At 38.8% G+C, this 27,520-nt stretch overlaps 1 protein-coding gene across 1 annotated transcript in view; it reads left to right on the top strand.

Moving 5' to 3' along the window:
• The first annotated feature begins 2,553 nt into the window (after positions 1 to 2,553).
• The window catches only part of LOC136881828 (zinc finger protein 782-like), a 68,607-nt gene continuing 43,640 nt past the window's right edge, over positions 2,554 to 27,520 (top strand). The window contains exons 1-3 of the mRNA XM_067154263.2: positions 2,554 to 2,634; positions 15,288 to 15,368; positions 21,828 to 21,910. Of these exons, the coding sequence (XP_067010364.2) occupies positions 2,554 to 2,634; positions 15,288 to 15,368; positions 21,828 to 21,910 (245 nt within the window). The remainder of the gene's footprint in view (positions 2,635 to 15,287; positions 15,369 to 21,827; positions 21,911 to 27,520) is intronic.

The following is a 27,520-nucleotide window of genomic DNA, read 5'->3' as shown; positions in this document are numbered from 1 at the left end:
GAAATACTTGTCCTGAATGAGTAAATTTATAATACCAATATAAATGGTCCGTTATTGGACATTATAAATTTTCCAGCTAACTCATTCTTGGTTGCCAGCGTTTCGCCCTCGTGTGCTAGGGTGGGCTCATCAGTTGGTACCTAGCACACCTACCAAGCAGGCATCAATTTTTGATAATGAGACCAAGTCTCTTAGTGCATTGGCACTGCCGGTGGCTCCAGTTAGCCTACGCAGTGGCCTCCACGGAATGCACTAGCCAGCGTATTGGTAGGTGTGCTAGGTACCAACTGATGAGCCCACCCTAGCACACGAGGGCAAAACGCTGGCAACCAAGAATGAGTTAGCTGGAAAATTTATAATGTCCAATAATGGACCATTTATATTGGTATTATAAATTTATTCATTCAGGAGAAGTATTTCAGATTCCCTATGGGAATCAACATCTATATCATCTGATGGCCAAGCAGGCATCAATTTTTGATAATGAGACCAAGTCTCTTAGTGCATTGGCACTGCCGGTGGCTCCAGTTAGCCTACGCAGTGGCCTCCACGGATTGCACTAGCCAGCGTATTGGTAGGTGTGCTAGGTACCAACTGATGAGCCCACCCTAGCACACGAGGGCGAAACGCTGGCAACCAAGAATGAGTTAACTGGAAAATTTATAATATCCAATAATGGACCATTTATATTGGTATTATAAATTTACTCATTCAGGACAAGTGTTTCAGATTCCCTATGGGAATCAACATCTATATCATCTGATGGCTAAGCAGGCATCAATTTATGATAATGAGACCAAGTCTCTTAGTGCATTGGCACTGCCGGTGGCTCCAGTTAGCCTACGCAGTGGCCTCCACGGAATGCACTAGCCAGCGTATTGGTAGGTGTGCTAGGTAGCAACTGATGAGCCCACCCTAGCACACGAGGGCGAAACGCTGGCAACCAAGAATGAGTTAACTGGAAAATTTATAATGTCCAATAATGGACCATTTATATTGGTATTATAAATTTACTCATTCAGGACAAGTGTTTCAGATTCCCTATGGGAATCAACATCTATATCATCTGATGGCCAAGCAGGCATCAATTTATGATAATGAGACCAAGTCTCTTAGTGCATTGGCACTGCCGGTGGCTCCAGTTAGCCTACGCAGTGGCCTCCACGGAATGCACTAGCCAGCGTATTGGTAGGTGTGCTAGGTACCAACTGATGAGCCCACCCTAGCACACGAGGGCGAAACGCTGGCAACCAAGAATGAGTTAGCTGGAAAATTTATAATGTCCAATAACGGACCATTTATATTTGTATTACAGGTAGGTCTTACGGCGACGATGGGACAGGAAGGGGCTAGGAGTGGGAAGGAAGCGGCCGTGGCCTTAATTAAGGTACAGCCCCAGCATTTGCCTGGTGTGAAAATGGGAAACCACGGAAAACCATTTTCAGGGCTGCCGACAGTGGGGTTCGAACCTACTATCTCCCGAATACTGGATACTGGCCACACTTAAACGCCTGCAGCTATCGAGCTCGGTTTTCGAAGGTTTGGTTGTAGAATTTTTGTTGTTGTTACAATCGGCTTTACATTACACTGACACAGATAGGACTTATGGTAATGATGGGATAGGAAAACGCGAGGAGTGGGAAGAAAGTTGCAGCCGTAGAGAAGGTTTTCTGTGTTTTCCCATTTTCACAGCAATGAAATGCTGGAACTCTACCTTACTCAAGGCCACAGTCACTTGCTTCCCACTTCTAGCCATAATGCCATAAGTCCTCTCTATGTCAGTGTGATGTAAACAAATCGTATAAAAATGAAGGTACATCAAACCAGTCATTAGACTCGCAGTGTGATGGGCGATACATAAGTTGCATAGACACAGGATTTTCACAAGTGGTGTATAAATTAATCCCATTCTGCAGGTATGGGATGTTCTTTCATTGAAAATGTGTATCCCTGAGGTTCAGTTTCCAGGTTGGGCCGATGACCTTCGATGTTGGGCCCCTTTAAACAACAAGCATCAGTTTCCAGGTAAAACTGGAGGTCCTTTGCCTATGAACACAATATCAACAGTCACCTAAAACTACAGACTTGACTACTAAACAGCAGTAATAGTGTTCGTTGCTCATGTTTCAGTGCAAGATCTGTGGACGTACTCTCCATCCCAAAACCATCGATACCTTCACTCGCTATTTAAAATGGACTTGGTAGTAAAGGTCAAAGAGGAACCAATCTGCTTTGAGGAAGCATCAAATACTTCAGGGGTAAGTATCATTCCAGGTAACTTTATAGTGATCACATTTAAACACTTAGCAGTCTGAGTTTCACTGGTTACATAACTCTACTTTTATCTGATATTCAGGAGATATATGAGTATCTTGCTGTCTATTCTTAAGGCACATATATGAATACTAATCTCTAATTGACTAAGTATACTTTTTATGATTACACAAATGCAGAATTTACAGGTATGCACTTTTATTTGGCACAGTATGTCTGAAAGCTGATGAAGTAGGTTTCTCTTCATCTCTCTTTGCTTTGTAGCTCTTGCCAGTAAAAATGGCCATCCGAGTAGCTCAGGTTGTGGAGAGCTTGCCTTCTGGTTTCAAGTTGGCATATTATATTTTTATCACCCTGATGGTATTAAAGGTGCTCAAATACATTAGCCTCTTGAGGGAACGTTTTCCATCATCTTAGTGTTTTGAAACCTTTAAAACTAGTTTGCACCACATAGAATCAATAAGTGTTAGTCTGGTGAGCGGGTAGTCTTCCTCCGCTTCAATAATTTACAATAAGAAGAGCAAATAATAGCCACAAATTGAAGGACATGATGGGAGGTTTGAATCGCTCTGTCAGAATTCCAGCCCAGCACAAACATAGAAAGATTCCGTCTGACATGATATAATGAATTACACGTTTAGATCTTAAGGAGTCAAATAATTCAGTGGTAAATCATTTCATTCTAGAAAGTGTTCTACGAATAACAAGCCAAAAATATTAACTTTGGTAGTATATAGTTAATTTTTTAATAGGCCTACGCTTAAGTGGGCTACAACTGAACAGACAGTAGCAAGAAACATTTTATCTCTGATCGATTTTTCTAAGGAAACAATCTGATGTTTTAATACATGTTTAAAGTGTTAAATAACATACCAATAACCAGTTTAACTTTTTATAAATTTTCTAAAGTGTTCCACTATGTTTTAAAGTGTTCCATTACAACAAACATTGTCAGGAAATGGTCATTATGTGTGTATCTGTTAAAAATTAATGGTATATATTGATGATGTCTTATGTATAGATGAATAATATTAGACCTTAGGATATGGGGAATATTGATTTATGGTGTAGAAATCACTGATGAAGTGAGTTGGGCCTCCCGAAACATGTAAGAGTGAAATAATTGCACAAAATTAGAAACTGATAATATATTGACAGGGCAGAACAAACCATCACCCATTGTATATTATATGCTGGATGTCATTCATTGTTATTACAAATAGTGGATTTTTGTTGCCATTGGAACCTTGTATTCATTATTTTTCCCCATGGATAGTTTAATGATTGGTTACTTAACATTAATTATTTTCAGTGTAAATTAACTGAGCAGGCCCTATTCATTAAAGAATGAGCACCTTTATCTTACCTACAAGGCCCCAGTAAGATTTCCAATTAGTTTGAGATATCAGTACCTGAAACTTAGTGCTGATTCTGGATCCTATGAGTGGTATGGACTTTTCTTCATTAGGTAAAACTTCTACACTGACATTTAGGTTACTTTTCATCATAACATTACTGGTTTTGAGTTGTCGGTTCCTTTTCGCCTAAAATCATCAGGGGATCGATTCCATCAATGCAGTATATATAATTCCATATCACCGAGATCGATAGCTGCAGTCGCTTAAGTGCGGCCAGTATCCGGTATTCTGGAGATAGAAGATTCGAACCCCACTGTTGGCAGCCCTGAAGATGGTTTTCTGTGGTTTCCTGTTTTCACACCAGGCAAATGCTGGGGCTGTACCTTAATTAAGGCCCCGGCTGCTTCCTTCCCACTCCCAGCCCTGTCCTGTCCCATCGTCGCCATAAGACCTGTCTGTGTCGGTGCGACGTAAAGCAACTAGCAAAAAAAAAATTCTACTTTATCCTCTTTGGCACCAACAGATTTAAATTAACGTTTATATGTGGAGCTTGATCATTATTGACTTTTACTCATCTTTTCTCCTGATTGAAAAGATTTTTAACATTTTTAACATTGATGGTTAACTTTGATATTAGGATTTTCCACTGTCACAATACTCTTAAGGATTCGTAAACTGTTGCTTTTGAGATTGTACAGATGGATAAATGTAGGGGAGTACTATACTTATTCCCTGTTAGAGTCGGGAATTAACAGGGGTCATGTGGATAGTGAGATGGTTGAATACTCCATTGAAGTGAAAAGTCATCTTATACTTCATTTAGAAACCAGTTAATGGCAAAATACTTGACTACCTCTTTTTCCACCATGATATTACAACACTGGTATCACCTATCCCGATTGTGTGGCTGTATGTACTGTAACAGCTCTATTAATGTTCCATGAAATCTACTACAACTGAAGGAATGTTATAACAACCTTATTATTGTTATCTTTTTAGAAACAAATTCCTGCAGGATTTCATTAATTTAGTTTAGGAGCAAGTCTAGAGGTTTATAGTGATAGGGCAGGCCATGATGTTAACGTGATAAAGGAATTGTAGTAAATATTAGTTCAACTACAGTGCTAACCCTAAGACCTCTTAATGGGTGAAGTGCCCTGCCGTGTTAACAGACCGCCCAGCTAACATAACCTAGATACGTACTATTTACATACAGTAAAACTGTTTAGTTAACAACAGCATAATTACATCAGAGTTTAAATGTTTAGCTGTTTTGAACAATGTCACAAACCTATATGGCATTCTACAGCAATAGATTAGTAATCCCCGTTATTGAAGGATTATGAATGAGCTGTGGAACACTAGAAGTTCAAAATCCTCTGTTGTCTTGTTCAGGGTGAAAATACTAAAATAGTTCAATTTTGCAGTTACTGTTACCCGTCTGTTAATACGAATGCCATGAGGGGAATAAATAGAAATTGTTTCATATCCGTTTTAGTACGTAGTACTCCCCACCTAGCCACTCATTCCTGATACCCGGCTGACAAAATTTCTGGGGAAAACACTGCACTAGTTAGAGAAGAAGCTGGTAGGACACGATAAATTCACATGGAAACCTGCATCACTCCAGTCCATAGACTGATAGGCCATGCATACTAGTAATGACTTTAATCTACTGTATATGAAAAAACATTGTAACAGCTGTGAATCAATATATTGATTATTTTGGCTGCATTTTCTTGTAATCATCCTTTTCAGGTGTAATAATGATACCTAAATATTTTTAGCTTAGGGGTCTTGCTTTTCTTTTGTTTGTTGTTTGTGTTCTTGTAACTGAAAAACTACTGGATGTATTTGAACCCACATTTTGAATTCTCTTATCCATGGACAGATTTTAGGTTCAATATCATTTCAGCATCCATGAGTTGACTAGGGATTTATGTGAAGACTGAAACAGTGATTTTACTCTGCCGGAAAATATACATGGCCTACTGTATTTGAAATCTACCAACCTTACTGGAAATCTATTTGTAAAACTTTCTGCTCATGTACACTATTTTGATAGGAGTATTAATGATGGAGATATCTTTTCAGAATGCCTTACAGTCTTAATTCCTAAAGCACATAGCCTGTGAGAAACTTTCTTTTTACCTGAGAGGAACTTCACATTTATTATAAATCGCTTAGATTTAATCAGTTTTTATATTCACATAAAACAGTAGATGTGCTGTCATAATACCACTTTGAGGAGTCTGATGAGTCAGACTGTTCATGAGAGTGAAAGCTACTCGGGCAGTCGTCAGCATCCTCCTTTGCAGTATCAGAATTCACTGATGTGGACTAATCACCTCACCTGACAATGTTTTCAACCTCACAAATCTTCCAGCTCTTTCCCATGATTCATTTCCAGCACCTGTGTTAATGGCCAGTCGATCCATTTCTTCCCATCAGCTGCAAAACCAGCACCACATCCCCTTCTGCAGTGTGTATAGACATCTTATTCTGCTTATGGATCAACTGACTGAGGTACTCTCCTCAAAATATTATTGCAACTGTCATAGAAATCAAAATCTCCATGATAAGTTCACAGAATCCAGTTGATCTAAATCTAATATTCCCATGCAGACATCGTCTTGCAAAATACTTGAAGGTTAAAGTTGGTTGAGATATTCAGGCTTCTCAGGTAAGTAGGTAAGAGGACGGGAATTAACAAGGGCTTCACACTCACACAGTAGTGTCGTCGTCTCTTCGCAACACAGTGAAGCTCTCCCGCTGTGGTAGGGTTAATCCTCTACTGTATTCGCTGCATTGTGGACTCTCTTTCTGTGTGGTTCTAGTTGACAGTTCAAAACAAATTATCTGTACCAGTAAAATTTGTTCCATTGTTGTTGTAGACACTTTTGGTCTTTCTCATGGAGTGATGAAATGTCGAACACTCGGTAAAAATCCATTTGTTATGAAATTGCTGACCAGTTCCAAGTGCACTGCCCTATACACAGCAAATGTAAAGAGCATAATCCACCCCTTCCTTTTTACTTTCAGTATCAAGAGTCCAGCAATGTCTACAACTGTCACCCCAAATACCACAGCATCTTTTATTCTGTTTTCCAATAGAGTTCCTTGTATAACTAAAAATCTTTCACGTGAAGAGCAACAGTAACATGCGAGTGCCAACGTGTAATATTATAACACCCACTGGCCTCTCTTTAAACCTGAACAGGAGTAAGTTCAATTAAGTTTGGACCTTTGTCATACAGTCATTCTGTGACGACTCCCTCTTCCTTTTACTGGATGCGTCGAATATGGGCCTGATTCGCATTGTTGCACTGTCCTTAAGTACACCCCGATGAGGTAGAGTGTAACATTTACGTCTAGCCCCTTCATAATGTCTCTCGTCAACAAAACCATCTTTAGCCCATTCTTGCAGTACAGCATCATACTCATCAAATTAATTCTCATGAATAATTTTCTCTATCATAGAACACAGTCTTTTTTCTGCAACATCGCTGTGTCATATATTACTTGCAATCCCTATTGTTTCTCAACTCCTGTGTCAAGGGGGCAATGATGTTGGTGAAATTATTCTTAAGGAATTGGGAAGGATGGTAGATAAACTCCATTGTCATAAAGCAGCAAGAATAAATGAAATTAGACCAGAAATTGTGAGATATGGTGGGAAGAAAGGGTTGAAATGGCTTCATAAATTAAGATTATCATGGAGTGTCAGTAAGGAACCTTCAGATTGGATGAAAGCTGTATTTGCACCTAGTTATTTGCAAGCAAAGATGAAGGATTGCAACAATTATCAAGGTATCATAATAATCAGTATACCAGGCAAGGTGTTCACTGGCATCTTGGAAGGGAGGTGAGGTCAGTGGTTCAGGGGAAGTAGGATGAAAAGCATTGTGTCAGGATCGGGTTTTCTGTATTCGCCAGAATTTTGAAATGTCTTTGTTGTTTGTAGTTTACATAGACCATCTGCTAAAAGGTATAAAGTTGCAGGAAGTGATTCAGTAAGGTGAAACTTTAGTAAGCAATCTGGCATATGCTGACAACTTTATCATAACAGCAGATTTTGCCTAAAGCTAGCAGTCTGCTCTCTTGGAACTTGGAAATAGGTACATTGAGTATGGTATAAAAATTAGCCTTTCTAAAACTAAATTGATATCAGTAGATAAGACATCCAAGATAAATGAAAGCCAATTGGGGATATGAAGTTGGAAGAGGAAGATAATTTAAATATTTAGGATGTGTGCACTCCCAGGCTGGTAATATAGTAAGTGAACTTGAATCAAGCTAATTCAGTCTGCTCACATTTGCATTCAACAGTATTCTGGAAGAATGAAGTCAGCTCCTGGATGAAACTATCTTTACATTGGTGTGTTTTCAGACCAACTTTGCTATACGGGAGTGAAAGCTTGGTGGGTGCAGAATACCTTATTCACAACTTTAGAAGTAACAGATATGAAAGTAGCAAGAATGATTGGTGGTGAAAACTGGTGGGAACAATAAGAGGAGGGTAGTTGTTATGAAGAAATAAAAGCTAATTTAGGATTTAACTCAATGGATGGAGCTGTAATCATGAAGCGAATCATGGTGGGTCCATGTGAGGCGAATGGAACAGGATAGGTTACCTAGGAGAATGATGTCTTTTTTTTTTTTTTTCTTTTTTGCTACTTGCTTTACGTCACACCGACACAGATAGGTCTTATGGCGACAATGGGACAGGGAAGGGCTAGGACTGGGAAGGAAGCGGCCATGGCCCTAATTAAGGTACAGCCCTAGCATTTGCCTGGTGTGAAAATGGGTAACCATGGAGAACCATCTTCAGGACTGCCGACAATAGGGTTCGAACCAGGAGAATGATGGAGTCGGTCATGGAGGGTAAGAGGAATACTTTGCAACCAAGGTGATGATGATTACACTCAGTTTCTAATCATTTAAAGATAAGAGATATAGGACTCGTTAGAAATAGGGGATTGTTGTGGTGATTAGTTCATTCACAGAGGCTTGCAGACTGAACACCAAAGGGAATAACAGTCTATAATGAATATGTATCTATTCTTCAAGAGGACATTTCATAATGTGCTCATGGATAACAATTGCAGTAGCGCCATGTCCATGTGTACCACTATTGGCAGCATGGTGTGAAGTTACCTGAAAGATTCCTCTGTTCTTTATGCAGTACAAAATACTAAATGCATTCTTACAAACAATCATCAGTTTATTGCCTTATTACATGATATACAATAATGCTATCTGATTTGAGTGTTGGTTCACTTTTAGTTGTCCTCCTTGATGGTGATTTTTAATCAGTTAGCCCCATTAACCCTGATGAGTGCTATGCTTTCCTATAGACGGGCTGGTGCGGCAGGTCCAGCATTGCAATGCTGGTCTATAGATCATGTGCGAGAATCTTAACTTTTTTGAATTTTCCTGTTCACTCTTGAAATCCAATTTGAACTCTGACATGTTCTGCCTTCTCGTGGGCATTATGTAGAAATAATTCATCACAGATTATACCTTTGGGCAGTAACTTACAGAGCTTTTTGTAGATGTCTGTGGAGTTTATCTTTGATGTAAACAAACATGGCGGAATAACAATCTAGTTTCTCTTGCGGCGGTGTTATTAGGGATCAAACAATCTTTCAGTTATTAACCACAGCGGAAAGTAATGATGGAAATGATGATTTTAATGAATTGTTAAGCGATTTTGAAAGAGAGTGATACAGGGAGTGCCGAAAATATTGTATGTGAGAAAGAAACAGAGCCTCCTTCTAAACGAAAGAAGAAAATCATGGTGAGTTCAAAAGCTATTTTATCACAATTTTCATGGTGGACGGATTGCTTTTCTCCACCAGACTTTCAAGTAACTGTGACACACTCGGAGAGCCAAGTAGTGTTTGATGACATCCCAGAAAATCATTTTACATTTAGAAACTTTTGTGGTAGTGGAGTTGGTGCAGATAATTTAACAAATCGGTATCACAAAAAACCAGTACTAAACATTGAACTATCACCACATTCCAGCTTTAGAAAGTATTTTAAAGTATCAACTTATGACCATCTGAGAAGTTACATGTATTAGTAGCCTACAGATTTTAGGAAATAATATAATTTTGTGTTCTTTACTTTGTATAAAGATAATGTACACATGGGCAGAAATGTTAATTTTGTTTTTTCTCAAGGTAATATTGAACATATGTGTAGGATTTTTTCTTTGCATTTAGATTTATAAAGAACCAACATTTATAAACATTTTAATTATCTCACTGATAAGTTAATAATTGAGGCTTTTACACATTTTCTTTTTTACTTTCGAATGAAAAAACTCAGCACTGAGCTACCAAACAGTCAACTGGTAACTCAGCACTTAAAAGGAATGAAACAAAATTTTCATTGAATGGTCCTTCTCGTCTTAATTTAGCCATTAATAATAATAATAATAATAATAATAATAATAATAATAATAATAATAATAATATTAATAATAATAATAATTTTGGCGTGTTGCATTTTTTTTTGAACTGACACCTATAGAAAAACATGAATGTCTAAGCACTGAGGCAAAGATCAATAAATGTGTCATATCTTCCATACTGTGCATCTCAACCATGATGATAAGAAAAGGATGTGTTTCATGTAGACTCATTACACTGCACCAACCCACATGTGTCAGTGCTTGTGCACTACAAGGGAATTATACCTTTATATGACTATATTGGATCCTCATATTCAATACAAGATATGAACTGCAGTGTCCGTGTTTGGCAGCATAGCCTGAAGTTTTCAGTGAAGTTACCTGGAAGTATGTGTTGATTAAGAGGGTGTAATAAAATCATGTAGGTGTATTATTCAGTACTGCCAGTATGGATATGAAGCAGATATTATGAAACCCTGCAAAAGATGCAAATACTACTCATATTTAATAGATTTAGTGGTATATTTTACACACTATTAAGTTAAAAGAAGATATATGATGGTTCAAACTTTCAGTACCCCACTATTAAAATAAGAAATGTAATTTTTACATTCCTATTTAATTATAATTGGTACCGGTTTCGACCATTATTCTTGGTCATCATCAGCCGTTCACAAATAAGTATAAAAGACAATGCACAGGTAAATAAAATGTGAAGTTTAAATAATTTCATCAGTTACTGTTTGTGAAGCACTAAAACACTTTAGGGAGCACTGCGTGTTGGAAATTCAGCCAATCGCAAATGCAATGCACAGGTAAACAAAATGTGAAGTTCAAAAAATTCCATTAGATGCTGTCCAAGAAACGCCATAACACTTTTGAGAGCACTGTGTGTTGGAAATTCAATGTTATGAAGGAGTCTAGCATCAAATATGTATTTTTAGTTGTAGTTCATGAAGCATAGTGCCGATCAGCACATGTCTTGCTACTCTTCAAGAACTTATTCCATACTACATTTACATATTTGATCTACGACTTCTTCATGACTTAAGAACTATCAACATGCAGTGCTGATCCCTAAAATTATATAGTGCCTCACAAACTACAACTAAAAATACGTATTAATCCTAGACTTCTTCATAACATTGAATTTCCAACACACAGTGTTCCCTAAGTGTTATAGTGCTTCGCAGACAGCACCTAACAGAATTGTTTAAACTTCACATTTTATTTACCTGTGCATTGTCTTTAATAATTATTTGTGATCGGCTGATGATGACCAAGAATAATGGTCGAAATATGTACCAATTATAATTAAGTAGGAATGTAAAAATTACATTTCTTATTTTAATAGTAATGGAAGGTTAAACCATCATATATCTTTTTTTAACATAATAGTGAACTCACCTCAATATGGAACACTATGAAATTCTTGTCTCTTAATATTTTACCACTGCTTGCAATATAATGAACATATTCTCTATATAAATAAAGGACTGTATAACTGGTGACTTAATCTTGATTAAGTCTGTCAAAATCAATTTCTTGTTGAATTGTTTGTACAAGACCAGGGTTCAATAAAACAGTGCCTTTCAGAAACCTGTATTAGAATTACAAGATGGGTCGATCTTATCAGTAAGAAAAATTAAATAGTGTATGGCTTTTAGTGTTGGGAGTGTCTGATGATAAGTTCGGCTCACCAGATGCAGGTCATTTGATTTGACGCCCGTAGACGACCTGTGCATCTTGATGAGGATGAAATGATGATGAAGACGACACATACACACAGCCCCCATAGAAGTGAAATTAGCCAATTATGGTTAAAATTTCCGACCATGCCGGGAATCGAACCGGGTACTCCTGTGACCAAAGGCCAGCATGCTAAACCATTTAGCCATGGAGCCAGACAATCTGACCATTGAGACACTTCCTGTATGCAGCTTTGAGTTGACCAGAGTTGTATATCCATCTCTGTTCCTTACATGTGAGTGGATGAATTCCTGGTGATCCTGGCTTTCCATGTAAGGAGGTATCTTAGTATAGAATCCTCTCCCCAGACATATGTTTCTGCAATACCTGGCACACTTCAGTCAGAAATGATACCATTCATTGCAGTTATTTTCTTAGAGTTACAGAGGGACATCAGTTAACATAGTAGTATTAAGGTAACTTATGCATATTACAATATCAGTACAGATTTTGGCCTCGTTGAAATATCTGTTTGCAGCCTTGGTTTGCTTACACGTAAGATGGCATGAATTTATTAAATCAAATGCAAAATTTAGGAACACTGCAGACTGAATGCTACTTTCACAATCTGTGAACACTTCAAGACCCAGATCACTGCAAAATTTAAGGGCATTAGTCACAGAATTACTGAAGGTTTATGCACCTAAGGAAATGTTTATCTTCTGTTTCACCCACTCTAAATTCTTTTTCCTTAATCTCTAACGAGTGTGCAGGCCTCTCACTTCCTCTAATAGTACCAAGTTCTTCCAGGTATTTCACCTCAGTAATATTTTCTTGGTCTGGAGCACTACCTTTTATGAGAACCTGCTTTTCTCCTAGGGAATTAATTGCAAGTTTTATATTGTGAGCAGTATCAAGGGAAGTTAAAGCCTTTTGCTCAAACTCTGCTGGATGTGGAAAAGAACACTGGGAGTTCAGTCTAACAAACTTCATTCCTAAGGTTTTTAGTCGCAATACCACACAGCTGCTGACTATATAATTTTCTTGTATGAGCCTGCCACTCATTGGTATTTTTGAGCTACTATTCAGTGTTGTAACCATAAGTCTAATACTTCCTTGGCCACTTCATACTCACCAGTGTCTAAATATCCCTGACCTAAGTCAACATGACATAAAACTGTTTATTGCCCGCACCAAGTTCTCCTTAACAGCCATTTCATTAAACATCTAGGTTCCGAGGATTGATTGTGAAATAGCCTTAACTTCTTCTTTCTTTTAAAAGCTCTCCTCTGTAAAACCTCGACTGCCATCAGTAGATGTTGCCCAGCGACAAAGATTTTGAAGATGGAGTGGTGTAAAAAAATCCTGAGGTACCAGTAACAATAGGGATACTGGGGATATTGATGCATGGTTCAGTTGGCCTGGAGCTTGACAAGGTCTTGGATCACCTCTTGGAAATAGCTACCGTGAACATTGAGACCTGAATCATTACGTTTCTTGTGAAGACCTTCAGTGATTTCTTGCTGATGGAAGACTTTCCTCCTGTTCCTCTTTGTTTGCTTTGCTATGATTTCAGTTGTTTATTTTCCTGGTAGCTTGCACCAATTGCTGCTTTAATTTCGTAGGGATGGGAAAAAAGCTGTAGTTTTGGTCATAGGTTTGGTGATTTAAAAAATAAAATTAAAACAATGTTAAAACAATGTCACCCCAATCACTACAATTTTAAATTGCATGATAAATAGGAGCAGCAAATGGTTAGGGAAAGATAATTTAAAACTACTTAATAGTCTCTCCTTTATATACTTTAATTTTAACAGGTTGCCTCCGGTGGGTTTTCTTGGTTATGTTTTATTGGCAGTGAGCACTCTATTTTCTTTGTTTGCAAATGTGAGGGAAAATATAATGCTTAGAACCATGCCATGTTTGGCAGTAATAGCCACTGGTCATTTGATACATGTACTTAACTTCGAAGTGTGTGCAGCATAAATGACTGTATTGGGTGGGATACAATTTGTCTCTTTTCATCCTCACAATCCATTGTTGAGGTAATTCTGTGGTCTTTAAAAAGGAAATCAAAAACATGGTAAAATGAATAATAACTCTGTCTCACAGTACTTCCTCTGTTCGAACATTAAAATGGGTTTAATATCAAACAGGAGTTGCAAAAGCATTTTCAGTTATAATTTTGTAACACTTAGGAAAACAAAATGTATCCTTGAATTAGTTACACTGATTAGTGCAGCCACATGCGGAACATAGGGCTGGCATTCTTGAGACAACAGTCTGACCTTTTGCTTCTCAATACATATGAAGTCCTGTCACAATGAACAATATATTTATATTGAGCAAGTGTTCATGTGGTTAGGGTCATACAGCTGTGAGCTTATATTCGGGAAATAGTGGGCCGAAGATGGTTTTCCGTGGTTTCCCGTTTTCATGCCAGGAAAATGCTGGGGCTGTACCTTAATTAGGGTCATGATAACTTCATTTCCAGTCCTAGCCCTTTCCTGTTCCATTGTCACCAAAAGACCTATCTGTGTAGGTGCAACGTAAAGCAAGTTGCAGTATCCCTGTCAGCTGACCATTTGTACTTGTGCCTTATGTAGGAGCACTGATGTCAGGCATACAGGCCCTCTATGATATTGTAGATGACCTATAGGTTATGGTTCATGTTGTTTGGGGCTTATGTCTTCCTTATTGGGTGACCTGCCCTAATCCACCTCTGGTGAGATACTGTGTGCTGAATGCATGTTGTCTTCTAGATATGCCCAGAACAAGTTTGTCACTTGAATTTTGGGTCTCAGTCTCATCCTTGGCTCTTATGATATGAAAGTGTCTGAGATATGAGCAGTATGGGTAACACAATTCCTAATACAGCCAGATCCTATAGGAAAAGGTGTGAAATAGCTGGTCTCTGTGTACAGTGCAGTGAATATGAGAGACTGGTATGTAACAGCATTGTCTGGCTGGAAGAGGAAAGCAATGGGAAACTACCATACCCTTCATTTCCTTAGTTTGCCTCCTCAGTGACACCTAGCTCTGTATGGCAGCTGATGGTAGAGCTGTTGAGGATCCTCCCTGCCTTCAGGCTCAGCACTTCATATACAAGAGGAAATATGGCAGATACATTTTCCTGCTGAGATGTGTTTGTTGGTACAGGATGTGAAATGTAACAGTGATAAATTGTGAAGTTCTTAATATTTCAGAACTGGTTTATTTATAATGAGCAGATTATTTGTAAGTATGTCTGTACATTTTGCTGATCATTTAGTGTTATTTTGGAAGGTTTTAAATTGTATAATTATTCTACTCTTCAAAAATAACTCTAAGCATTCAAATAGAACATTCCTCCACTCCTGAAGGACTCTTAGTTGTCATGCTGTTATGGATACTCAACATGGTGATTTTCTGACAAATGATAATGAGGATTTGAAACTGAAACTGTCTCATTTACTAGGAAATGATGAATTGTTCAGCCCACTCGTATATAAATACATTTCCAGATGCGTTTGAAAAATTTGCCTAATATATTTACTTTTCCACAGGACAATTACAAAATTATATCAGAAGAGATGCATTTGAAAGGAGAACCAAAATCAGAGTTGGCAATGCCAAGAGAAACACAGGTGAACACATTTGAAGTAATCTAATATTTTGATGACATTTTTCTGATAATGGAAATTTTAACAAACTGCTTAATAGACTTAATTGAGCAACTCCTCATTTTAAAGCAGACATTTTGATGATCTTTGGAAAGACGTATAGTGAGGTTTCCAATATTTTGAAACGATTTTCATATTTTCTTCATGTAGTTTGAAATGTTATGCTAAGTAATGTATAGCAGTTATTATTGTTCAAAGTCCCTCCTCTTCATGGCTTCTTGTGGCTGGTTTCTTCACTGTTACTGCTACGTTATCCTAACTGGATTAGGCTACGAGCATGGCTATCTTCCTTTTGTCATGTGCCAAAGAGCTCCAACCCATTTCTTCAAAATGTTGATCCAAGATGTCCGTCTTCTTCAAGTCCTCTTTTGCCTAAATTTTTCCTCAAAATATTTCTTGTAATATACATAAGAGGATATAAGTGAGACTGTTGTACAATGCACGCCTTATGAAACATACAATCTCATCGTAAATTATAGTATTCTTCTTAAGAAGCCTTTCACCAATCTTTCCAATAATTGTACACATAACTGCACATTACACATAACTCAGTATGTTGATCACTTGATAGAAGACTATGGATCATTCACTGTCGCTATATCTAGGTATACTAAATCTCTTAGAGAATGCCCCTCCCACTGTTTCATCATATTCTCTATTCATGCCTATTTCAATTCCACTGGCAGTGTCTGTCGTTTTATTACCACTCTATCTTGCGGATTCAGTATTGCTTCCATCACTGTCACTATTTCTGTCCATTTCATTTGCCACGTTCATGTTTACCATGCTCCAATAAACCTTCAGTTGAAATTACTGATCTTCAAATTTATTTACGTTCTTACAAAATTTACCTCCAGTCCTCATTTGTAATAGAAAAAAATTGTTCACCGTAAATTATAGAAATGCTTCCATTCTGAACATCACACTTTGTTCAGAAATGCCATTCATGTTACTTGCACATATCAGCTTAATGGGGCCGGGCTGAGTAGCTCAGATGGTTAAGGTGCTGGCTTTCTGACCCCAACTTGGCAGTTTCGATCCTGGCTCAGTCCGGTGGTATTTGAAGGTGCTCAAATACGTCAGCCTCGTGTTGGTAGATTTACTGGCACGTAAAAGAACTCCTGCAAGACTAAATTCCGGCTCCTCGGCGTCTCCAAAAACCGTAAAAGAGTAGTTAGTGGGACGTAAAATAACATTATTATTATTATTATTATTATTATTATTATTATTATTATTATTATTATTATTAACATTATATTATTATAACAACTTAATGGGATTCAATTCTGGGTGATATGGAGAAAGGTGTAATACAGTATGACCATGTTTGGCTTAAATACAGTCTATTTTATAAGTGTACTGGACTGGCTTTTTCATCTTGATTAATGAGTATAACCGGGTTCTCAGCACATCCTCTTGGAAACGAATTGCAGTCTCTGTTAACCAGGACACAATTTTTCACTTGTTATTGTTTGAGAGTCCAGTCCAAAGACTCGTTTGATGCAGCTCTTCATGTTCCCCTATCCTGTGGTATGCTTTTCATCTCTACATAACTACTACATCCTACATCCGCTCTGATCTGCTTGTCATATTCCTATCTTGGTCTACCCCTACTTTTCTTACTGACTACAATTCTCTCAAAAACCAACTGTACAATTCCTGGGTGTCTTAAGATATGTCCTATCACTCTATCTCTTCTAGTCAAATTTAGCCAAATTGATCTCTCACCAATTTAATTCCCTATCTCTTCGTTCGTGATCGATCCACCCAACTTACCTTCAGCATTCATCTTTAACACTATATTTCAAGAGCTTCCACCCTCTTTTTTCCTGAGCTAGTTATCATCCATGTTTGTCTTCCATACAACAACATGCTCCAGACAAATGTGTTCAGAAACATCTAAGTAATCCATTTATCACTGTTTGAAAGGTGCAAATTTGTTCACAAGCTAAACACTGCAAGTGTTGCACCCCATATTCCCTCAGTTGTGTTTGCCCTGTTATAGTGTGCGGAGTGTAGCCTTGTGGTGGTCGTGACAACGTAATGGCACAACGACGCCATTTGGACCCTGTTTTGCAGGGTAGAATACTCGCCCGCCTGGAAGCAGGCCAGACACTGACCAAAGTCGCCATATCCTTGAATGTGCCTCAAAGTTTCATTTCCAGGCTTTGGAGACAATTTCGAGACACAGGAGATATTATTCGTAGGCCACTACCAGGTCAACCAAGAGTAACCACCCTACAGCAGAACCGATATTTGGCCTTAACCACCTGACGAAATCACAATGCATCTGCAAGACAACTGTCGGTGGAGGTTTCAGCTGTCTCAGGGGTTGCTGTTTCCAAGCAAACTGTGTACCGGAGGCTCAGAACAGCAGAGCCGTTTGCCCGACGTCCAGCGTAGTGCGTCGCACTCACTCCAGCACAGAGACAGGCCCGTTTACTGTGGAGCCATCAACATCGAAACTGGACCATGAATGAATGGAGGCATGTACTCTTCACAGATTAATCCCGCTTTAGTTTGCAGAACCATTCCCATCGCACATTAATCTGGAGAGCACCGGGTAGCCAATACAACTACAGGAACATCGTGGAACAGGATTAGTATGGTTGTGGGGCGGCATTATGTTGAAGGGCCGTACGGAGCTGCACATCTTCATGGGTAGTCCGAGGAATACTGTTAGCGCTTCGAGAGATAGGGATGAGGTACTCAGGCCATATGTTTGACTCTTCAGACGTGCAGTTTGTCCGGACTTCCATTTAATGGACGATAATGCCTGACCGCACCGCGCCGCTCTGGTGGATGAAATTGTGGCTGGGGAAAACATTCATCACATGGACTGGCCAGCAAGGTCTGCAGATCTGAAACTTGTAGAACATGCCTGGGATGCACTGGGGAGGCGAATTGCGTCCCTTTGGCCTCCACCAAGGACCCTCCAAGACCCTGGCATTGCCCTTTCGGAGGAATGGGATCGACTTCCACAAGAGCTCTTGGACCATCTGATAGAGAGCATGCCACATCGCTGCGAAGCATGTATGGCCATTAGAGGAAACCATACACCCTTTTAACAGCATATTTTGTTGTGGAAGACATTGCCAAGTTTTGTTAGTTGTTGGCAATGGTGTACCTTAAATATCAGAACCTTTTTGAAACTGTTTTTTTTTTTTGGACAAGTTGTGTGACATATGGTGTGTGATTCAGCTACCGTTTGTTCAGCAATCCATCTCTCATTCCTATCAGGCGGTATGGCCTTGTTTAGTGATCATGCTTAACTTTTGAGAACTAGTGTAGAAGTTTCACTGAACTTCAAGGAGTAATCTACATGCAGTGCAAAACTTATCACTTGCTAGTAACTAAAACTCTAAACATTTATAGGTTGGAACAGAACAGTTCTGTGTGTCGGTGTTCGGTTCAAATTGGCGGCGTAAGGAACGGTTCCGTAATTCTGCGCCAATGACGCAATGCCAAGATTGCTTCCTTCCCACTCGTAGCCCTTTCCAATCCCATCATTGCCATAAGACCTATCTGTGCCAGAGCACCATGAAGCAAGTTGTAAATAGAAACTTATTGGGCTGGAACTTTATAGTAGCAAATATTCAATTACGACTCATGCAAAAGATATGAATGTTATACCATGATTTACTGTCCTTCAGAGTAGTCACCAGCATTGTGTACATCTTGTTACCAACAATGTAGACATCATAGGATATTGCAGCACCTGTTATGTTGATAGTTCGAGTGGAGCAGTTTACTTCCTGACCAATCTCTGAAACAGTTCTGGAGCAAAAGCCCCGAAGTGGTTTCTTCATCTTGTATATCAAGTCAAAGTCACAACGGCTTAAATCTGTGGATTATAGTATATGGTTCATCAGCTCTCAGCCCCATCTACCAAACAAATCAGCCATGTTTTCACTGTATGCAGCCGTGCATTGTTGTGGAAATGATTGGTAATACGCATTGACGGTATGCTGTAGAGGAACATAGTGCATTAGGATAAAACCATCGCAGTCATACATGAATATAACAATAACTTTCACATGGCTGCAGTTCTCACAAACTCTGAAAATTTGTGGTTTCCCGTAATGATGCCATTATTTCAATCAGAATTTCAGCTGTGGCTCACACAGTTTAGCCCATGTCTCATCCAGCATAACGATATTTCATAAGAACGCCTCTTCATTGTACTTACAGTACTCCAAATGATTACGAGCAGCATTGTATCGCAATCATTTCTGCATGTCCGTTGAATCATGCTGAACCCATTTTGATGAAAGTTTTTTCATGCCCAGAGTGCCTTCTAATATGAAGCACAGTCGTATTCGCTAACGTGGTGTCTTGGGCCAGCTCACATATCATATGACATCGACCAGTGTACAATAACACGCTAAGAACATGCACTTCTCCTTTACTGACACTAGGATGACCTGGCTGACACGTCTGCCACTTATTGGTGTCCCTTGTTAAAGAATTTTACCCACCTTGCCACTGTCCTGTAAGGCTATGCAGTTTCGCTGCAGGATTCTTGAAGACCTTGAGGACATTCTCGTGCTGTATGACCTCTGGCACAATCAACTTTGATCCATTTCCATTGTTCCTATTTCAAAAACATCATGACAACACTGACTTAGATTGCCAGCTACCGCTAAGCAGTGCTCATTATGCCAGTTTGCATGCATCTGATATGAGAAGGTATGCTCTGAGGTAAGGTAGGTATACAAGAAATGTGTGCTGTCAGTGACATTATTAGATTCCATTGCATGGTGTATCATCAGCAGTGTTGTCACTCTTAAAGTTCCAACCATCTTATTATCCCGTACTCCTGTTCACCTTCATTTTCTAGACCTAATTAAACATTTCTGTTTTCATTCACCTTTGGTCTACTTAATCTTCATATGACCATATGATATATCTGGAGAATCGCCTATTTCCAGCATGTTTCTTCTCATGAAGTTAATATAGATTGTTGTTTAAAGCTTTGTTGTTGTGAACAAGTGGGGTTGCCTTTCCAGTATAAAATTTTACATTGAAGTTAATATGATTTTACATGTGCTTCATGGCATATCCATAGATGCAGCCGATCCTAAAGAGACTCATCTGAGAAGAATTTTGCCTTGAGAGTTTCCAGGGAAGTGTAACCCTTGTGCTTTGGATCCTTGAATTTTTTTGCAACATTTGCTACACAGGAAATTGGGAGTTCCTTCTCTTTTGCTGGTTGTTAGTTTCAAAATATACAACATTAGTTATGATCCTTCAGCTGTCATTAGTAATGTTTAGATTGATGAATTCATTTGAATATTTCTCTATTGATGAAATAATCAATGACATATAACTAAATTGAATCCTTTCACGTTTGTGAAAACAGTTGAAGGTTCACTTGTGAGGAAGTAAAGTGTAAGGTTTCTCTCGTTCAAAAATTCCAAGAGATAACATTAATCTAACATTGCATACAAAGTCAAGTGTTGACTACTTCAGTTGAATTATAATTTTTTTAAAAGGTTAGGCTGTTCTGGTCATTTTTAGAAAACATACTAGGTAGTTTTAAACTCTCTAAAAAGAGTCCTTTTAAGACCAAACCAAAACCTGTGGCTCTACAGCTCTGATAAGCGTTATCCTGTCAGGCAACAGCTGCTCAGTCTGATGGCCTACAGCTTATAAGTTGGTGTGTGGTGAGAAAAACAAATTTTCTTAGCCATTATTCTTGGCTTTTTAGACTATGGACTCTACCTCTCTATCAATTAAAAACTTCTTTGTTCTCATACAGCCTGACTGGACCAGCAACTAGCCGTCAGAGTCTGATAATAATCTTTGACTTGTCCGAGAATCAATTCTGGGGCGTCAGGGAATGCAGTAAAGTTGCTATTTGTAGAAAGCATGGCCATCATTGTCCTTTAAAATCTGAACTTCGTGTTGTAAGTCTATATTAATAAAGCCTTCAGATTGTCTAGAGTCAATGAAAAGTCCAACAACTGACTATTTGTTATACGAACTTGAACATGGTAGGCAAGAGATTGACCTTTCTCAGGTTAAAATTCAATGTATGTCTATCTGACAATCGGAGTCATCTGTGGGAACACAGGAAACAAACAAGTGACCAGTCAATTAAGAACACATAATAGGATGAACACGATGACAGGAAGTTGTAGGAAGAGAAGAAAAAAATGGCTGAGATTAATGTGTCCTTCAAGTTTAGTGCTGTCCTGTTTACCTTATTATGATTTCCTTTTCTTGTTCCTGTTTTTCATATAATTTTGACTTGACACTAGTTTGCTTTTTTCCTTTTTACATTGGGAGAAAAAATAGATATTTTTATTGTGCAAATATGCAGTTTATTTTATCAGCTGTCATGTCTGTTTATGAACTTTTATTTTAGTTATCTCTTTACTCAACATTTCTTACTTTGTTTTGCATGTTTGTTCATTACAGCCCTCCAGCAATATTAAGAATGAAATAACTGTAGATGAACACCCAGTAGGTCAGTTGGTCACTTGTTTCAAAGAAGAAGACAAGTAAGTACTGTTTAGCGTAATTAGATTTTACACCCCTAACCCTCGACAGTATGGAATTCGCTATTGGTATGTTCAGTAGCTCCCTCTGCAGACAAAAGGTGGAGTGAAGTCCTCGATATCCCAATATCTTGGGTTCAAGACGTGGGCAGGTCCATCTAGATCATTCTCGAATTCTGTCTCCTGTACTTCACTCATGGTCCAAATTTGTTGGTTTGATCATGGCTCGTGAGAAAATTTCACAAAATTAAAATAAGTTGACCTGTGGTATCCAGTGATCAGCAGGCCGCCTAGTTGGCACCAATCAGTGATTATTAATATTACCATCCCAGTTCTTTTCTCCATATTGTAATAGGTGTTCTTGGGGTGTCTGGTTGACCATGACTTTGCTGTTGGCCATTCTTGAAACATGACCAGTCCAGAGAATCAACCTGCTGTGTGTTAGGTACTCTAATCTGTCTCCTTTCATACCTCTGCAAATCTTTATGATTTTTCTTTTGAAACGCCTATTTCTTTCATTAGTGACACTTCACAAATACCATCTTCCTGTGATATCGATATATTTACTGTCGCCTTCAGTGGCTTGTTAAGTTTCAAAGCCATTAAATATAATGGCTCGTATGATGGCATAGTAATTTTTATCTTGGTGTTATTAGGTACATATTTTTTAATGTTGTTACAGGTGGATGAATAACATCAAAAGCCTGCCTGGAATCTTTCTTATACTGTATTTCAAGGCCTGATTCCTAGCAGTTGGATGACGATGTTCTGATGTACTCAATTTGCTTTCCGGACGCAGAATTTAGTCTGACCTTTGAAAATTTGATCTTGGGATCCAGTGGCTGAAAATGCAGCAATGATCCACTGTAGCTGCTGCGTTATATTCCATCATCTGTATTTTGTTTATTCTTCTTCACCTCTATCACCTCATTACGAACACTGCTCCTTGCAGTTTGGAGATATTTCAGTGTCCAAATGTCAAGTCTTTATCGCTCTCCAACATTTAACTTTCCTCCTGTTGCTTTTTCACAATCTACATCTGACAGTGTAGGTAGTAGCTGATTTCTGCACAATCACGGGCAATGCATGGTAGAAATGCAAAGCACCACTCACTCACTCATCACAATGTTCCAAGAACTATCCAATCAATAAAACTGAAATATGGTCATGAGTAACAGGTAAGCAACCTATTTTAGAAATGCATCCTGGTATGGTGAAATTAAGTGAGTAAGCAAAGGCAAAAGTGGGGTTCATCCAGAGTGAGAGGTTGGCCTCGGCATTCTCATTGCTCAGGCAGGTAGAAAGTATATTCTGGAATAGGAATTTTGGCAACACGGCTTCTTGTCTGGCTGTGTTGTATGAAGGTGACGAATTCATATGTTTAGTTTAGCAAGAATGCTATTCGTGAATATTTAAATCTGCAGCTCATCACAACAAAATAACCAGAAAATAGTTCCAGATGGTGGCAAGCAGCTCCGTTGTAATACGAATTCTCCGAGTTTGTGTCGTATTTTTAACAATAAAAATTGTAATAACATCTGCAAAAGTATATGAAGGTACTCCTTGACAAACAGAGAATTGTACACAGATTTAAAAATTAATAAGTGCTTATTAGTAGTATCTATTTCTGAGATTAATTGTTGGGCATGGTGTAGACATGAAGGTCTACAGTCCACCGTAGGAATGGGCATCGGACTTCTGGTGGGGTGGAGGGTTGCCGAAGGGAGCAAATTTGCCAAACCGCCCGTATCATTTCCCCAATTTGTGATGTGTTCAATTGGCCTTAGTGGAGATGTGGAATTGAACCCAGGACCAACCACAAAAGTCGTATTCAAATGCCTGTGTAACATGTGTAAATCTAAACATAGAAACCAAGGTTTCGTATTAGTCTCCGCACCATCTACGTTTTGGGATAGCCTGTTACGGCATAGAAATCAGTATGCTTATTTTCCTACAGCTTAAACGGTGTTCTCACATTTTTGATGTTTCATTTTGCGAGGGCATGTAAGCTCTGATTGTTACTGCTATCTTACGGCTACTGTGGGAACTATTTGTTGCCTTCCCTCTTAGTCTTGCTCCGGCCAATCAAAACACTTGAGTCGGCCATTTTGGAAACTTTCAACTCCCAACATGGAAAGGAGACATTGGTGTATCAGTCTCCAAGTGATGTAGTGGAGTAGCGGCATGGACTTTGGATAGTAGTTTTAAATGATGTAGGGTTGTGCTCCACACCCTCTGAAGATTCTACCTTTATCCTCATAGTGTATCATTTATTATTTACCTTGAAAATGTGATCTTTGTCTGGTAAGCTAAACATGGCTTGCCCATGTTAAATCTTTCTACTTCTGGAGCAACCAAACTGTAAGTCAACATTCTTATTTACATTGCTATTTTCATCGGCGGTGAACTGCTTCTGTAATTTCTTTGAAGAAACCCTTTAATCACCAAAATAAGTGATGTGCACAGTAAAATTATGTGGACCATTGTTAGGTAGCTAAATTTAAAGAACCTTTTCAAACAAACAAGATCGGGTTAGAAATGTATTAATTTGGTTTAATTTATGCACCTAGTGTGTAATCTTTCATGATATGGAATTTATATGTTATCTGGCTAAATTGCAAAGAAAAGTAAGAAATGTAAATTTTGTCCCCTGGGAACCACAGACTCAAGATGAAACGCAAGTTCTGGCTAGGAACTCTGAATGTAAACTCACTACTTAAGGGTGGAAAATTGAAAGAACTAACAAAGACAATGGAAGAAAGAGAAATAAGAGTTTTGGCTGTTCAAGAAACAAGATACAGAGACGAGGACTTACTCGATACTGGAAAGTTTAGGATATATAAAGGAAAACCAGCCATCATAGTGGACCACACTAAATCTCTCCCACTATTCGGAACAGCATTCATTGTAGACAAGTGTTTAATAGACTCTGTTGTAGGTTTCGAGAGTTTCTCTGAACGCCTATCATTTCTGCATTTAGGATGTGGAAACAAAACGTACACATTAATCAATGCCCACGCCCCGACCAATGAAGACAACCGCAAAAAAGCAGACAAAGTTGATAGTTTTTGGGAGGAATTGGAAGATCAGATCTCTCGGATTCCCGAAAGAAATGTGAAGGTATGAATGGGGGACTTCAATGCTCAGATAGGAAGAGAGAAAAAGTTCAGAAAAATAGTAGGGGAATATCCGGCACACAGGCGGACAAACAGGAATGGAGAGAGGCTTATTGAGTTGTGCCGAGCCTTTAATCTACAACTCATGTCAACTAAATTCAGACACTTGCCAAGAAAACAAAAAACGTGGAGATCTCCCAATCCGATTCTGGGTGAATTCCAAATTGACCATGTGGCGATCTCTAAACAAGCGCAAAAAGAAATCATGAACGTGAAAGTATTACGAGGTGCCCAAGTTGATTCTGATCATTATTTAACCAAAATAAAGATGAGACTTCTCCCAGTCAGGAAAAGACAAAAGGGGAAAAGCGTACCAAGATACGATATGGGAGGATTAAAACTTAGTGAGGAAATAAAGCATCAATACCAAAAAGAGCTGGAAAACATTAATTCAGTAAACTGGGATGACATTCGAGACAATATTAAACATACTGCAAGTAAAACCATTCTCTTGGCGAAACGAAAGATACGTGAATGGTGGAATGAAACATGTGAAGATGCACTCTTGCGCAGAATGGAGGCATGGAAGAAATGGAGTTCCACCAGAAGGAACTGTGACTTGATTGCCTTCAGAGATCAAAGAAAATTGACAGCACAAACTTTCAGGCAAGCGAAAAGACAATATGAAACAGATCAGCTGAAGAAGACCTCAGAAGATTTCCAGAAAAATAACACCAGAAATTTCTATCAGACCTTTAAGTCACGGTTAAAAGGATATCAATCACCTGGTCTATGTTTTGAGGATGAAGAGGGTAAACTAGGAATGAACAATAAGGAAAGACGGGCAATTAAACGACCACAGGTAACAATGCCAGATTCAAAGCCACCTGACGAACGTGAGGTATCCAAAATCATCCAGGAGGTAAAAAATAACAAGGCAGCAGGTGAAGACGGTATTGTGGCAGAACTGCTCAAAATGGGTAATGCAGAATTAATCTCATCATTGACCCATTTATTTAAAATTATTTGGGAAACAGAAAGAATTACAGAAGACTGGCTAACTGCTTTAATACATCCATTACACAAAAAAGGGAACAAGAAGGATGTCAATAATTATAGAGGAATTTCGCTGCTTTCGGTCCCATATAAAATGCTGTCTAAAGCCCTTCAAACCAGGGTTGAAGAAAGACTCGATGAAGAACTGGGCGAGTACCAAGCTGGATTCTGGAAAGGCAGATCATGCGCTGAGCAGATTTTTAATCTCAAGAACATCATAAAATACAAGATGCTGGGACGAAGCAAATATGTTGTAGTCTTCGTGGATTTTAAGAAGGCCTACGATTCGGTAGATAGAGAGACGTTATTCGGAATACTGGAAGAATTTGGTGTGGACAGTAAAACAAGGAATATCATCAAACAGACACTTACCAATACCAAGTCAAAGGTCAAGTTCATGGGTGAAATATCGGAGTCCTTTGAAGTCAAGACTGGTGTGAGACAAGGGAATGGACTCTCACCAATTCAACTGTGTCTTGGAAAAGGTGATAAGGAAGTGGAAAGAAGGAATCCCAGACAAAGAAGCATTCCGTATTGGAAGAGGGGCAGGTGCTATACGGATAGACTGCCTGGCATATGCTGATGATATCGCAGTCTTTGCCAGTGACATAGAAATAGCAAAGAAAAGAGTGGAACAACTCCATAGCATAGCAGAAATGACTGGACTGCAAATATCATACAGTAAGACTGAATTTATGACCAACATCAAAGAGGCTCCCCAAATGTTAAAGTTGAAAGAGGGGAAAGTCAAAAGAGTAAAGAGCTTCAAGTATCTTGGACAAATAGTTCAAGAGAATGGATCAGAGAAGCTAGCTCTGATAGAATGAGCGAGAGAAATGGAAACAGCATATCAGCTCACTAGAGACACCTACAACAAGGAAGCTTTATCATATGGAGCCAAATTAAGACATCTGGACACAGTCATCAGACCTGAATGCTTATACGCAGCAGAAACATTGGACATGATTGGAAAAGGAGATCTAGAGAACATCAAAAAGAAAGAGAGGAAAATGCTCCGGAAGAGCTTGGGCCCGAAAATGAAAGGTGGGGAGAGGAGACTTAGACCCAACAAAGAACTATACCAGAAGACAGAGGAAGTTGTCGTACTGATGAAAAAGCGAAGGCTTCAATTTTATGGACATCTACAGAGAATGGACCTCAACCGACTGACAAAAAGGATTTTCAGCTTCTTCAGCCTAAGGAAGACGGAACCAAAATGGTTTCGGGAAGTAAGGACCGCCCTGGCCCGGATAGGAGTAGAAAAAGAGGACGTACTGGACAGAAACAAATTTAGACAAAAAGTGAAGGAGTTCAAGGGTTTCCAGGAGACTGGGGAAGAACTTGTGAAGAAGAAGAAGAAGAAGAAGAAGAAGAGAACCTACACAGAAGAACAGAAGAAAGAAGTCAGTGCAAGGATGAAGAAGTACTGGCAGAATGTGAA

The sequence above is a fragment of the Anabrus simplex genome, chromosome 10 (assembly GCF_040414725.1).
Source record: "Anabrus simplex isolate iqAnaSimp1 chromosome 10, ASM4041472v1, whole genome shotgun sequence".
NCBI lineage: Eukaryota > Metazoa > Arthropoda > Insecta > Orthoptera > Tettigoniidae > Anabrus > Anabrus simplex.
The sequence above is the reverse complement of the archived record's forward strand: the minus strand, read 5'-3'. Positions and strand labels throughout refer to the sequence as shown.